Here is a 10,811-nt window from a genome sequence, read left to right on the forward strand (position 1 = left end):
AGAATTTTTTTTTTTTTTCGTGTGTGTAACCACGCCTACACAGTGGCTGCCAAGGCTTACCCATGACTTAAACCTTCTTTAGTTGGTAATGAGGAAGGCGTGAGCTCTAGCAGTGGACACCCGAAGGCAGCAGTGGGTGAAAACAAGCAAAATAAAGAAAAGTTTGGCTGTGAGAAGGTGCTAGACAGCCAGCCATAGTGACGAGGAGGCAGGAAGGTACATCACCACCACAGGGAAGGTAAGGTCAGGAAGTGTTAGAATAAATTTAGGTGACTTAACGTAACTTTTTAATGAATAACTGAACAATCCACGGTTTTAACTCATTTTAACGCATCTCACCCTAACCTCCAGCACAATATATCCCTGTGTCAGCCTCATCTCGTTGCTAAAAACCGTAAAATTTAACTTAATGAAAATTTAAACAATCTGGGTGGTCTCTATTTATTAGCCATTATCTATCTTATCTGTGAGTGTTTTAAACCAATACTGTCGCAAAGCGGAGCCACATGACCAAGCTTTAATATCCGCTCGTTAGATATACCTGCCATTACTTAGTTTAAGTTCGGCGAGGGTTTAAATGAGTGAGAAGGGTTGATCGTCCCCTCCACTGGCCCCCTCCACCGCCATCTTGGATAAGGCTCCCCAGCCCCCTCCGGTTCCAATACTATTTTTTCTTATTTCCTAAGTATTTTATTTCGGCTTGTAGCTAAGATTTTATGGTTTGTAAAAATATTTTGTTGTTTTTTAAGTTATTTGAGCACGTGTGTTGCGTGAAAAGTGGTGAATTTGGCGTTGTTTTTTGTGTAAATAAGAGGGCCGTTTTCGGCGTATTTTTTTACGGTACCAAAACTAAATTTTTTATTTCAGCCTGTACTAGGTTCTTATTGGTTTTAAAAAATAGTTGGTGTTTTTTTAAGTGTGTTGCCGTCCCGCTCAGTGAAATGCGTGCACCGTACACTTGTTTTTATTCGTGTTCAACTTCCAATAATATTGATTTTTTTTTCGGTAGATTTTTTATTTGTGCTTGTAGCTCACTTTAAATGGTTTTAGAAAATAGTTCAGATTTTTTAAAGTGTTTTCCGTTATGTTTAAGCCAGAATGGGTGGACATTTGAACGATTTTGAATGGGGTGAAAGTTCCAACAGTTTCCAGATACTTCTTTTTTAATATCTTTAATACTACTGTGTTTTGAAATGTGTTGTTATTTGTAGCATTAATTAAAATGTGTGGCAAGTTTGAATTTATAAAGCATTCCTGTCTAGCTGCGTTTTTTAGAGGGGTCATTTTCAAAATGAAATACGTACGTACGTAAATAGCGGCCGCTGTGACGTCATCAACCCCCCAGCCGAGACGTCACAAGCCCCCCCCCAGCCGTGACGTTATCAGAGTGGTACCTTCCCTACCTCCCTTCCAGTCCCTCCCAGTAAATATTCAGTGTTTTTTTCAAGGTATTCCAAGGTGTGTGTGTGTGTGTGTGTGTGTGTGTGTGTGTGTGTGTGTGTGTGTGTGTGTGTGTGTTGCCTTGTCTTTTGTTGTACATATGCTTATGCAGTGTGTGTGTGTGTGTGTGTGTGTGTGTGTGTGTGTGTGTGTGTGTGTGTGTGTGTTGCCTTGTCTTACGTTGTACAGATGCTTATGCAGTGTGTGTGTGTGTGTGTGTGTGTGTGTGTGTGTGTGTGTGTGTGTGTGTGTGTGTGTGTGTGTGTGTGTTGCCTTGTCTTTTGTTGTACATATGCTTATGCAGTGTGTGTGTGTGTGTGTGTGTGTGTGTGTGTGTGTGTGTGTGTGTGTTGCCTTGTCTTTTGTTGTACATATGCTTATGCAGTGTGTGTGTGTGTGTGTTGCCTTGTCTTTCGTTGTACATATGCTTATGCAGTGTGTGTGTGTGTGTGTGTGTGTGTGTGTGTGTGTGTGTGTGTGTGTGTTGCCTTATCTTTCGTTGTACAGATGGTGATGCAGTGTGTGTGTGTGTGTGTGTGTGAGTGTGTTGCCTTGTCTTTCGTTGTACATATGCTTATGCAGTGTGTGCGTGTGTGTGTGTGTGTGTGTGTGTGTGTGTGTGTTGAAAATGTACGCGCGCGCGCGCGCGTACATTTTCAGTTTGTTAACTGCCTAAATAATAAATTGTTCATTATTATTATTATTATTATTATCATTATTATTATTATCATTATTATTATTACACACACACCTGTAGTTCAAGAGATTAGGTTAAGTTTGCTTAAACACACACACACACACACACACACACACACACACACTGCTGGCTAAAATTTCACTCGTCTGAGACTAAAGGGCAATTTTCTTTCTTTTTCTTGTCTTTTTTATTTATTTATTTTTTTTTTTTTTTTTTATGAGCTGAAAACTGGTTAGAAAATATTCACTTCTGTCTCTCTGTTCCTCCTCCTCCTCCTCCTCCTCCTCCTCCTCCTCCTCCTCCCCCTCCTCTTACTATTACTACTACTACTACTACTACTACTACTACTACTACTACTACTACTACTGTTACTATTTCATCTGCACCCAAACAATTTAAAAGGGAAGAATAGTCTAAGGAAACTGTATTGTCTAAGGCAGGGCTATTCAAAGCTGTGCACACGTTAACGCTTATCGAAATGTTGCAGCTTATTCTTTTCAGCTGGGCGCCACTCTTGTATATTCACTAATATTCCATAACTTGCTTTGTAGGTGTGAAGAGATCTGCACCGCACCGCCACTACTTTCCAAAGGCTTTAGTTGAAGTGACAGGTTTTTAAGGGCGTTTCTTTGGTTCAGTGATAGATTAACAACATCTCTACATCATGAAGAGGGGAAACGCTCTTGAGGACCCGGCTAATCATCTCTGAGGCCTTTGGAAATAGTCGTAGGGAGAGAGTAGAGCATTTGTGATGAATACGGAAGTGTGAGACGCCGCTCGGGAGGTCGCAGCGTTGAAGGGTGAGTATTTTCATGTTTCCGTTGGTGTAATGTTTTAATGTATAATGATTGGGTGTCGTGAGGGGGCCGCTGTTGTTGTAAGGTCCAATATTCCCTGCCTCGCTTTATATTCGTGTGTTATCTGGTCGGTGAGTGGCGAGGGGCCTCCGCTCACTCGCTACTAGACCACAGTGTATATGGGTGGGTGAGTTTGTCTGTTTCCGTTGTTGTAAGGTCTTATATTTTCCTGCCTTGCTTTATATTCGTGTGTTCAGTGATCGGTGAGTGGCGAGGGGCTGCCGCTCACTCGCTACTAGACCACAGTGTATATGGGTGAGTGAGTTTGTCTGTTTCCGTTGTTGTAAGGTTTAATATTTCCCTGCCTCGCTTTATATTCGTGTGTTCAGTGGTCAGTGAGTGGCGAGGGGCTGCCGCTCACTCGCTACTCAGGCCACAGTGTTCATGGGTGAGTGAGTTTGGTTGCATGATGTAGTGAGGGGTTATTTTCCTGCCTTGCCTCATGCTCTTGTGCTCAGTGATCGGCGAGGAGACTATGCAAGATCCCTCCTGTAATCTGTGGGTGCGTCGCGAGGGACCGCCGCCGCGCAGCTCAGGCCGCACTGGTCACGGTGAGTAGCCTTTTCTGTTCCTGTTCTTCGATGTGTGGAAGTGAAGACAGATATATATACCGCTTTTGACCGCTTCTAGAGATCGGCATAAAAAAACAAAAAAAAAAAAAAACAAGCGTATTATCCCCCTGATTGGTGATGAAGGAAAGGTGTAGCAAGTGGGTTTCAGGTTAGCCAAACGTGCACATTTACATTGACCCTTTTGACCTTATGCATCTTGATTTAGCAAGTTTCTGACCCTGCGAATGAAAGGACAAAGAAAATCAAGAATATGGAAAATTTATAATAATTAAATGAATACTGTGACATTTTGTGTGAACTGATAATTTATTGTCTTATTTTGAGCCTTTGTCTTATTGGCATAACTTAGAAAACGGCAACAATGTTCTTTATTATTTGTCTCTGGCAGAGGAATAAAAGGTTATTAAAAGATTATGTTGCTTTGCGTGTTCATTTTATTGGCACTGCTAACATTATAACAAGTCTTTATTTATAAGTCTTCTGTCTTTCAAATCTTACATTTATCTTTGCTTCTTCTCTCTCTACTAAATATCTGTCTTTTTCTATCTGAAGGTATTATTATTATTATTATTATTACTATTATTATTATTATTATTATTATCATTATCATCATTATTATTTTTACTATATTTCATTTGAGTTTTATTTGCAGTATAGGAAGATACATCATTATTATCATAATTATTGAAGTGTTGATCAGTCTTTATTATTATTATCATTATCATCATTCATTTCATGAAATCTTTACCAAGAGAGAGAGAGAGAGAGAGAGAGAGAGAGAGAGAATTACACCAAGCAGGAGAGAAAGAGAAAACAAGAGAGAGAGAGAGAGAGACCACAAGAGAGAAAGAAAGACCATCACCACCACCACCACCACCACCACCACCACCACCACCACCACTGCCACCACCACCACCACCACTACCACCACCACCAACACCTCTACACTCACACATCAAGTTCCTCAGACAGTTTCTTTAGCTTCTGGTCCAGCCCACCCTCATCCATCTCTGGTTCATGTCTCAGGATCTCTGACGCCTCCTTCAGGTGCTTCACGGCCTCTGTCATGTAGTCCTGGAGAGAGAGAGAGAGAGAGAGAGATATGAGTGTTCTTGTTAGATTTTTCTGTAAATTTATTTCTTCTGTTTATTTGTTTGTGAGGGGTGCAGAGTGAGGAATATACTAACCTGTTCTTATCTTGTTTGTTTGTTTGTGCTTGTAATTGTGAGAGGAAATGGTAACAAGAACACAGGATTGCTTTTATCCTTTTTGTTATCTGTTGATCTGGACCTTCAAGTCATCCTGCACTAGGTAAGGTCTTTTCCTGTCTCCTGTGTTGTGTTAGGTTAGGTTAGGTCTATTCCTGTCTCACCTTCAAACTATCCTGTGTTGTGTTATATTATGCTGGGTTAGATGAGGTGAGGTTAGGTTAGGTCAGGTGAGGCTAGTTAGGTTGGGTCTCTGTTATGGCCTCACCCTGGAGTCATCCTGGGTGATAACATCATTGGACAGCAGCAGCCGGGCGAGGGCCACCAGGCCGGCTTGCAGTTCCAGCAGTAGTGTGCCCCGCAGCAGGGACTGGCCCGGCGCCAACACCTCCACCACCTGCAGCAGTTCTCGGCAGTACTTGACCTTGTTCTCCAGCTGTTCCCGGCTCAGGTCTGCACAGCAGGGAGTATTGTAGGGCATGTGATGTTTGGGGGTTATAGGAGGCACAGACAGTGGAATGTTACATTGGAGATATAGCATAGGAGATATAACAAACCATATTCTTCCCAGTCTTCCCTCCTCCCTGCCTGCTTCCTTTACTTCCCTACCTGTTCCTTCCAATTTTATCTTCCCTCCTCCCTGTCTCCTTCCTTTCCTCCCTCCCTTCTTCCGTTTCTCTACCATTCTTCCCTTCCTTTCACTGTCTACCCTCCTCTCTTTTATCCTTCTTCCCTCCTCATTACTCTCTAACCTTCCCTTCCTGCACCTTCTTTCCTTTCCTTCTCTGCCTACTTCGCTTCCTCTCTATCCTCCCTCCTTCCTATCTTCCTTTCTCGCTACCTTCCTTCCCTCCCTCTGCTTCCCTGCCTCTCTCTAACTTACCTCCACCTCTCTACCCTCCCTTCTTCCCTCCAAACCTCTCTACCTCCTCTCCACCTCACCTCTGTATCGATGTTCAGGTGAATTTCCATAAATCTTCACCAGCGCATATTTAGCCTCTATCAGAAAGCGATGGCCGGGGTGTAGTGCCTTCTTGTAGTGGTCAAGGAATTCCTCAAAGGGCCCTGCACTGGTCTGGTCAAGCCCCTTTAGCTCCTTGTGCAAGATCTGGTCACCCCAGAACACCTGTGGGAGGAAGGCTGGGTGACTGGGTGTGTGGGTGAGTGGGTGTGCAGCTTAGTTGATTGACGACTGATGGGAGAATTGGAAGGAAGAGGAAGAAGAGAAAGAAACAATGTGTGTATGAGAAAAAGAAGGAATACAAAATAACACACACACACACACACACACACACACACACACTCACCGTCTTAGCCATTACTACCACACCACACTTGCTACAGGTCCAGTCAGAGTGCAGGTCAAGGGGTTTGGTGGGCTGCACAAAGCCGGTGCCACACTCGCCACACAAGAGGGTGCCAAAGTGGGTGCCAAGCTCACTGGGGTCGGCACAGCGCTGGCACGTGCAGAGGAAACATTTGCTGATCTGTGGGAAGAGAGAACCAGTGTCAGGGTTTAGAAGTAATGGAACCCTAGTGACTTTGTATCTCTTTATGTACTGTTTTTTTCCTTTGTTTTCTCTTGTTTGGGTATCAGGATTGGAGTAGGTCAGGGCTGTCACTTGATGCTTAATTTTGAGTAATTCTTTTGACTCTGGAGTATGACAAATTGAGTGGGTCTTTTTTCCTGGTGTTTCATAACCTTTCCTAGCTTCTCACATCACTAAGGCAAACACACACTGGTTTTCACCTTGAGTTACTGACAGCCACTCCATTTAGACAATGCACGATAAACATACTTCCTTCACCTTATGTTACTGACAGGAACACACAGGCACATGTACACACCCTCTCCCTTCATCTGGAGTTACTGACAGCCACTCCAGCAAGGCTCACACACAGACACACCCTCTCACATCCTCTCTCTTCACCTTGAGTTCCTGACACCCACTCTAGCAAGGCACACACACCATCACACCCTCTCCCATCACCTTGAGTTGTTTCCGTCGCTGCATAGTGTTCCAGAAGGTGTTGGTATAGGTGGCAGTGATGGGTGTCCCCTTCCTGATGACCACTGTGGCTCGCAGGATCATGGTCAGGTTGGCATCAAAGGCGTGCTTGGTATTGGGGACACACTGGTGGGCCAACATGGCAGCCTGGGGGTACAGCCCCCTCACCCGGCTGCCATGGTGCCGAACCTCGAAGCTGTTCACCACCACCACGCCACACATGCGGTAGATCTCTGCCTCGCTGGCCCCCTCATACCGCATGAAGCCCCTGTGTGTGGCATGTGAGGGATGAAACAGGGGATTCAGTGTAAATATAAGGGTTTTCAGATAACTGTGTGGTTAAACAAAGGATTTAGAGTCAATACAAAGGACTGCAAGAGGGTTTGCAAGTAAATGAAGAGCTGAAAGGAATTTTAAATATCAGTGGTGTTAAACAAAGGATTCAGGGTAAAAATAAAGGGTTTTCAAATACCATGGGATTACACAAAGGATTCTGGGTAAATATAAGAGATTGCAGGTGCAAGATGAAGGAACTGAAGAGGCCCAGCATATGTTGTGGGGTTGGAGAAGGGAGTGAGGGTGAAAACAAGGAATTCAAGATAAAATTAAGGAATTAAAGGAGCTTTTAAATACTTGTGGGATTAAACAAAGGATTCAAGATAGAAATAAGGGATTCAGAGTAAAAATGTGATTGGAAGGGGGTTTTCAATCATCTGTAGGGTTATATAAAGGAATCAGATACAAGACTCAAGCCTGCGTGTTCTCCTGCCTGACTGCTATAGCTAACAACACGTATAAGCTAAATAATCCTTGTATAGCCAGAAAACAACACCACAGAGTTTTCAGTCCCTAGCACCTGCCACACATTCACCACACATCCATCACACACCGCATTCACCTCACTATGCTAAACTATCCTTGTATATCCAAAAACAGCACTAATATTCAGTTTATCAGTCCCTAACACCCACCACACACCTGCTACACATCCGCCACACACCTGAGGAAGTCGACAGTGTTGCGCTGAATCAAGCCGTGCAGTTCACTGGCCTTCACTGCCTCACTGTGGTCCTGTAGCTGACTCACAACCTCCCACTGCCGGGGGTCGGCCTCCCTCAGCAGCAGGCAGCGCAGGGGGGTAATACACTCATAGGCAGGGTGCGGCATGTCAAACCGGTCCACTGTCAGTCTGGTCTTGGCCTGGGACAGCACTGCACACTCTCGCTGGAAGAATGGACCTTGTTAAATATTTGTTTCTTGTCTATAGCAGTCTTAAGCTTTGGAAGTTCTTGAGTGCTCTTGTGTTTCTTGTGAGTAACTAACAAGAATTTTGTATCATTAGTTTTGGACAGCTTTGCACACTCCCACTATGTAAGAATGGACCATGTTAAACTGTATTTGTCTTGTGTCTAAAACTCTTGCAGGAGTCTGAGTTTTCAAGAGTGCTTTCATGATTCTAGTGAGTGTCTTACAAGAATTCTGCATCATCACTGACAACAATATCATGACAACTCAACCAGTCATCTCTGTGACATTTGAAAATTGCCTTTGAGAGAAAAAAGGACTGAATCACTGAAACATAGCAAGACTACTGCATTATGATAAGAATTTTGGAACTGGGAAAAAATGAGAAGCCAGTCTGTCATCTGTGTGGCCTTTAAAAACAGTCATGGTGAGAGAAAAAGCTGGAATATCTTGACACAACCCTGCACATGGTGAAAAAGAGAAAGACTCCATGAATATTGAGAGAGAAAAAAAAAGGGCTGAAAAAGAATGCCACAGTGATCAAACTCAGTACGTATTGAGAGAAGAAACTGGAATGATGACACAATATGCTAACCTCACCTAACTTAACCCTATGCATATTGAACACAGCATTAGTTAACCTTGCATGGAAAGAAAAACAAGTGAAGTACCATAGCATGTTAAACAGTGCAGCTAACCTTGAATTAGAAGAAAAAGCTAAGATCTTATAATCCAGCAACCTAATCCAACCTTGTGCACTGGGGAGGCTCTGCAGGGGGGGCCACAGAGAGGGTAGTGGCAGGAGGGGCAGCAGTAGGAACCATCTGGGGGGCGGTGGCAGCCCAAACAGAGGGGAGGGGAGCGCTGCTTGGGCCCCACCACCACCGGCACCTCCCGCAGGATGACCTCACCTGCCCTGATGTCCCTTGTGGCTACCATGTGTCTGATGGACGGGAGAAAGGGAGTGGGGATAAGTGGCCATGCGTATGAGGGAGAGGGAAGGGAGATAAGAAGGTTTTATACATATAGGAAGAGAGAAGAGGTATGTTTTTTTATGTGTAGGGAGAGGAGAGAGGTACGTGGGTCTTGTATTTGTAAGGAGAGGGGAGAGATGGCATGATGTCTAAAGAGTGAGGGAAAAAGAGGCCAGCTGTGTCTGAGAGGGAGGGAAAAGGTCTTGTACAGGGACTGCCACATGTAGGCTTGAATTTCACAAGACAATAAAAATAATAATAATAATAATAATAATAATAATAATGAAACACACACGCGCGCACCTTCCCCCTACACACACATACAGTACCTTTCCCAACCCTTTCCGATCTCCACACACGCCTAATAACCCACACCTCCCCAGACACACACCTGCCAAAAACAGGATGGTTCTGGATGACGTAGGGCTTGCATCGTGTCTTGTGAGTCTTCCAATCCTGCTTTTGACAATCCCTGCTGCAGTAGAACACGCTGCGGCAGGAGGAACAGAACTGTTTGGCTGGCTTCCGACACACCTCGCACACTCCACCGCCTTCCGCCATCCTGTGCTGTTCTTATCGTTTCTTTAGGCTGTGAGGGAGAGAGAGGGATATATGAGGGAGATGTGAGAGTTTTTTTGCACCTCTTCCTTGTTTCCTTAGAGAGAAAGAGGGAGGAAGAGAATATGAGGGATTACGAGGCACCTCACACGCTCCGCCGTCCTGCGCCATATACTGACAACACGCTGGTCTTACTCGCTTTGACTGTAACACGCTTCCTGAGAGAGAGAGAGAGAGAGAGAGAGAGAGAGAGAGAGACTATTTTGTTTACTTGGTTGAGTTGGTTCCGTAGAGAGAAAGAGAGAGAGAGAGAGACTATTTTGCTTACTTGGTTCCGTGGAGAGAGAGGTGAGAGCTTCCTTACACTAGGAGGGGAAATCTGATCGAGTCCTCCCTCTCACTCACTTCACGAGGGAAATTATGACCTCTCACTTCACGAGGGAGAGGAAAGATGTAATCCCTTGCTCCCTTCACGAGAGAAAAGAAATGCACCCCAGCACGCGTCACCGAGTTATCAAGAGAAAGAGAGAGAGAGCAAGTTCAGTGTCTGTATGTTTGTGTGTCACTCTAAAACCACAACAGGTGACAAGAACCAATATAATCCTTTCTCTTTACCTGCCAGTCACTTAATCACACTTCACTGGATTCATTTCTCGCATCAAACTTGTATAAAATTTTCAACTAAGCACACGTGGGAGAGCTAGAGAGACTTTAGAGGGAGAGCAGGGAGAGGAGCCATGTGTGAGAGGGTGAGAGAGTGTCTGCTGGCTCGCGTGGCTGATTCGAGAATAATAATAGCGAAGAACCTCACGTGGGAGATTCTCTCTCTCTCTCTCTCTCTCTCTCTCTCTCTCTCTCTCTTTGATGATTTGTTTAGACAGGTACTCGATACATCTCTCTCTCTCTCTCTCTCTCTCTCTCTCTCGAGTGCCTCTTGACGTCATATCAATGTTGTATTAGTGGTGGTGGTGGTATTCTTCTTCTTCTTCGTATTATTATTATTATTATTATTATTATTATTATTGTTGTTGTTGTTGTTGTTGTTGTTGTTGTTATTGTTGTTGTTGTTTTCCTCCTCCTCCTCCTCCTCCTCCTCCTCCTCCTTTTTCTTTACTACTATTACTACTACTACTACTACTACTACTACTACTACTATTACTACTACTATTGTTGTTGTTATTGTTGTTGTTGAGACATTTGTTATATTCATGCATTTCCTCTCAAGCACACACACACACACACACACACACA

The 10,811-nt window shown here is 44.1% G+C and overlaps 1 protein-coding gene and 1 long non-coding RNA gene across 5 annotated transcripts in view; one reads left to right on the forward strand and one right to left on the reverse strand.

Annotated features, from left to right (window-relative positions):
• Nucleotides 1–10,811, forward strand: part of LOC135093097 (uncharacterized) — a 30,852-nt gene that overhangs the window by 15,603 nt on the left and 4,438 nt on the right. For 2 of the 3 annotated variants that reach the window (XR_010263192.1, XR_010263191.1), the window contains exon 2: nucleotides 2,689–2,937. This is a non-coding gene — a long non-coding RNA (uncharacterized LOC135093097). Of the gene's footprint in view, nucleotides 239–2,688; nucleotides 2,938–10,811 lie in introns of all 3 variants that reach the window. The other variant, XR_010263190.1, reaches the window with a different exon arrangement.
• Nucleotides 3,983–10,360, reverse strand: LOC135093095 (SET domain-containing protein SmydA-8-like). Of its 2 annotated transcripts, none has more exons than XM_063991989.1 (9): nucleotides 10,176–10,360; nucleotides 9,394–9,591; nucleotides 8,779–8,971; nucleotides 7,784–8,007; nucleotides 6,766–7,051; nucleotides 6,082–6,261; nucleotides 5,717–5,900; nucleotides 5,043–5,227; nucleotides 3,983–4,640 (listed from the first exon to the last, which is right to left on the reverse strand). In XM_063991989.1, exons 2-9 carry the CDS (start codon nucleotides 9,561–9,563, stop codon nucleotides 4,515–4,517), a joined length of 1,548 nt encoding a protein of 515 aa, XP_063848059.1. In that variant the 5' UTR covers nucleotides 9,564–9,591; nucleotides 10,176–10,360; the 3' UTR covers nucleotides 3,983–4,514. The 2 variants fall into 2 exon arrangements, with proteins under 2 accessions (XP_063848059.1, XP_063848060.1); XM_063991990.1 differs by having other exon boundaries at nucleotides 9,889–10,360.

Source organism: Scylla paramamosain, chromosome 41, assembly GCF_035594125.1.
Source record: "Scylla paramamosain isolate STU-SP2022 chromosome 41, ASM3559412v1, whole genome shotgun sequence".
NCBI lineage: Eukaryota > Metazoa > Arthropoda > Malacostraca > Decapoda > Portunidae > Scylla > Scylla paramamosain.

Coding starts and splice junctions, on each gene's coding strand:
- LOC135093095 (XM_063991989.1), bottom strand. CDS start 9,563: ATGGCGGAAGGCGGTGGAGTGTGCGAGGTGTGTCGGAAGCCAGCCAAA. Junction 6,262..6,765: donor AGCGACGGAAACAACTCAAG/GTGATGGGAGAG, acceptor CTCTTCCCACAG/ATCAGCAAATGTTTCCTCTG. Junction 4,641..5,042: donor TCACCCAGGATGACTCCAGG/GTGAGGCCATAA, acceptor CTCTCTCTCCAG/GACTACATGACAGAGGCCGT.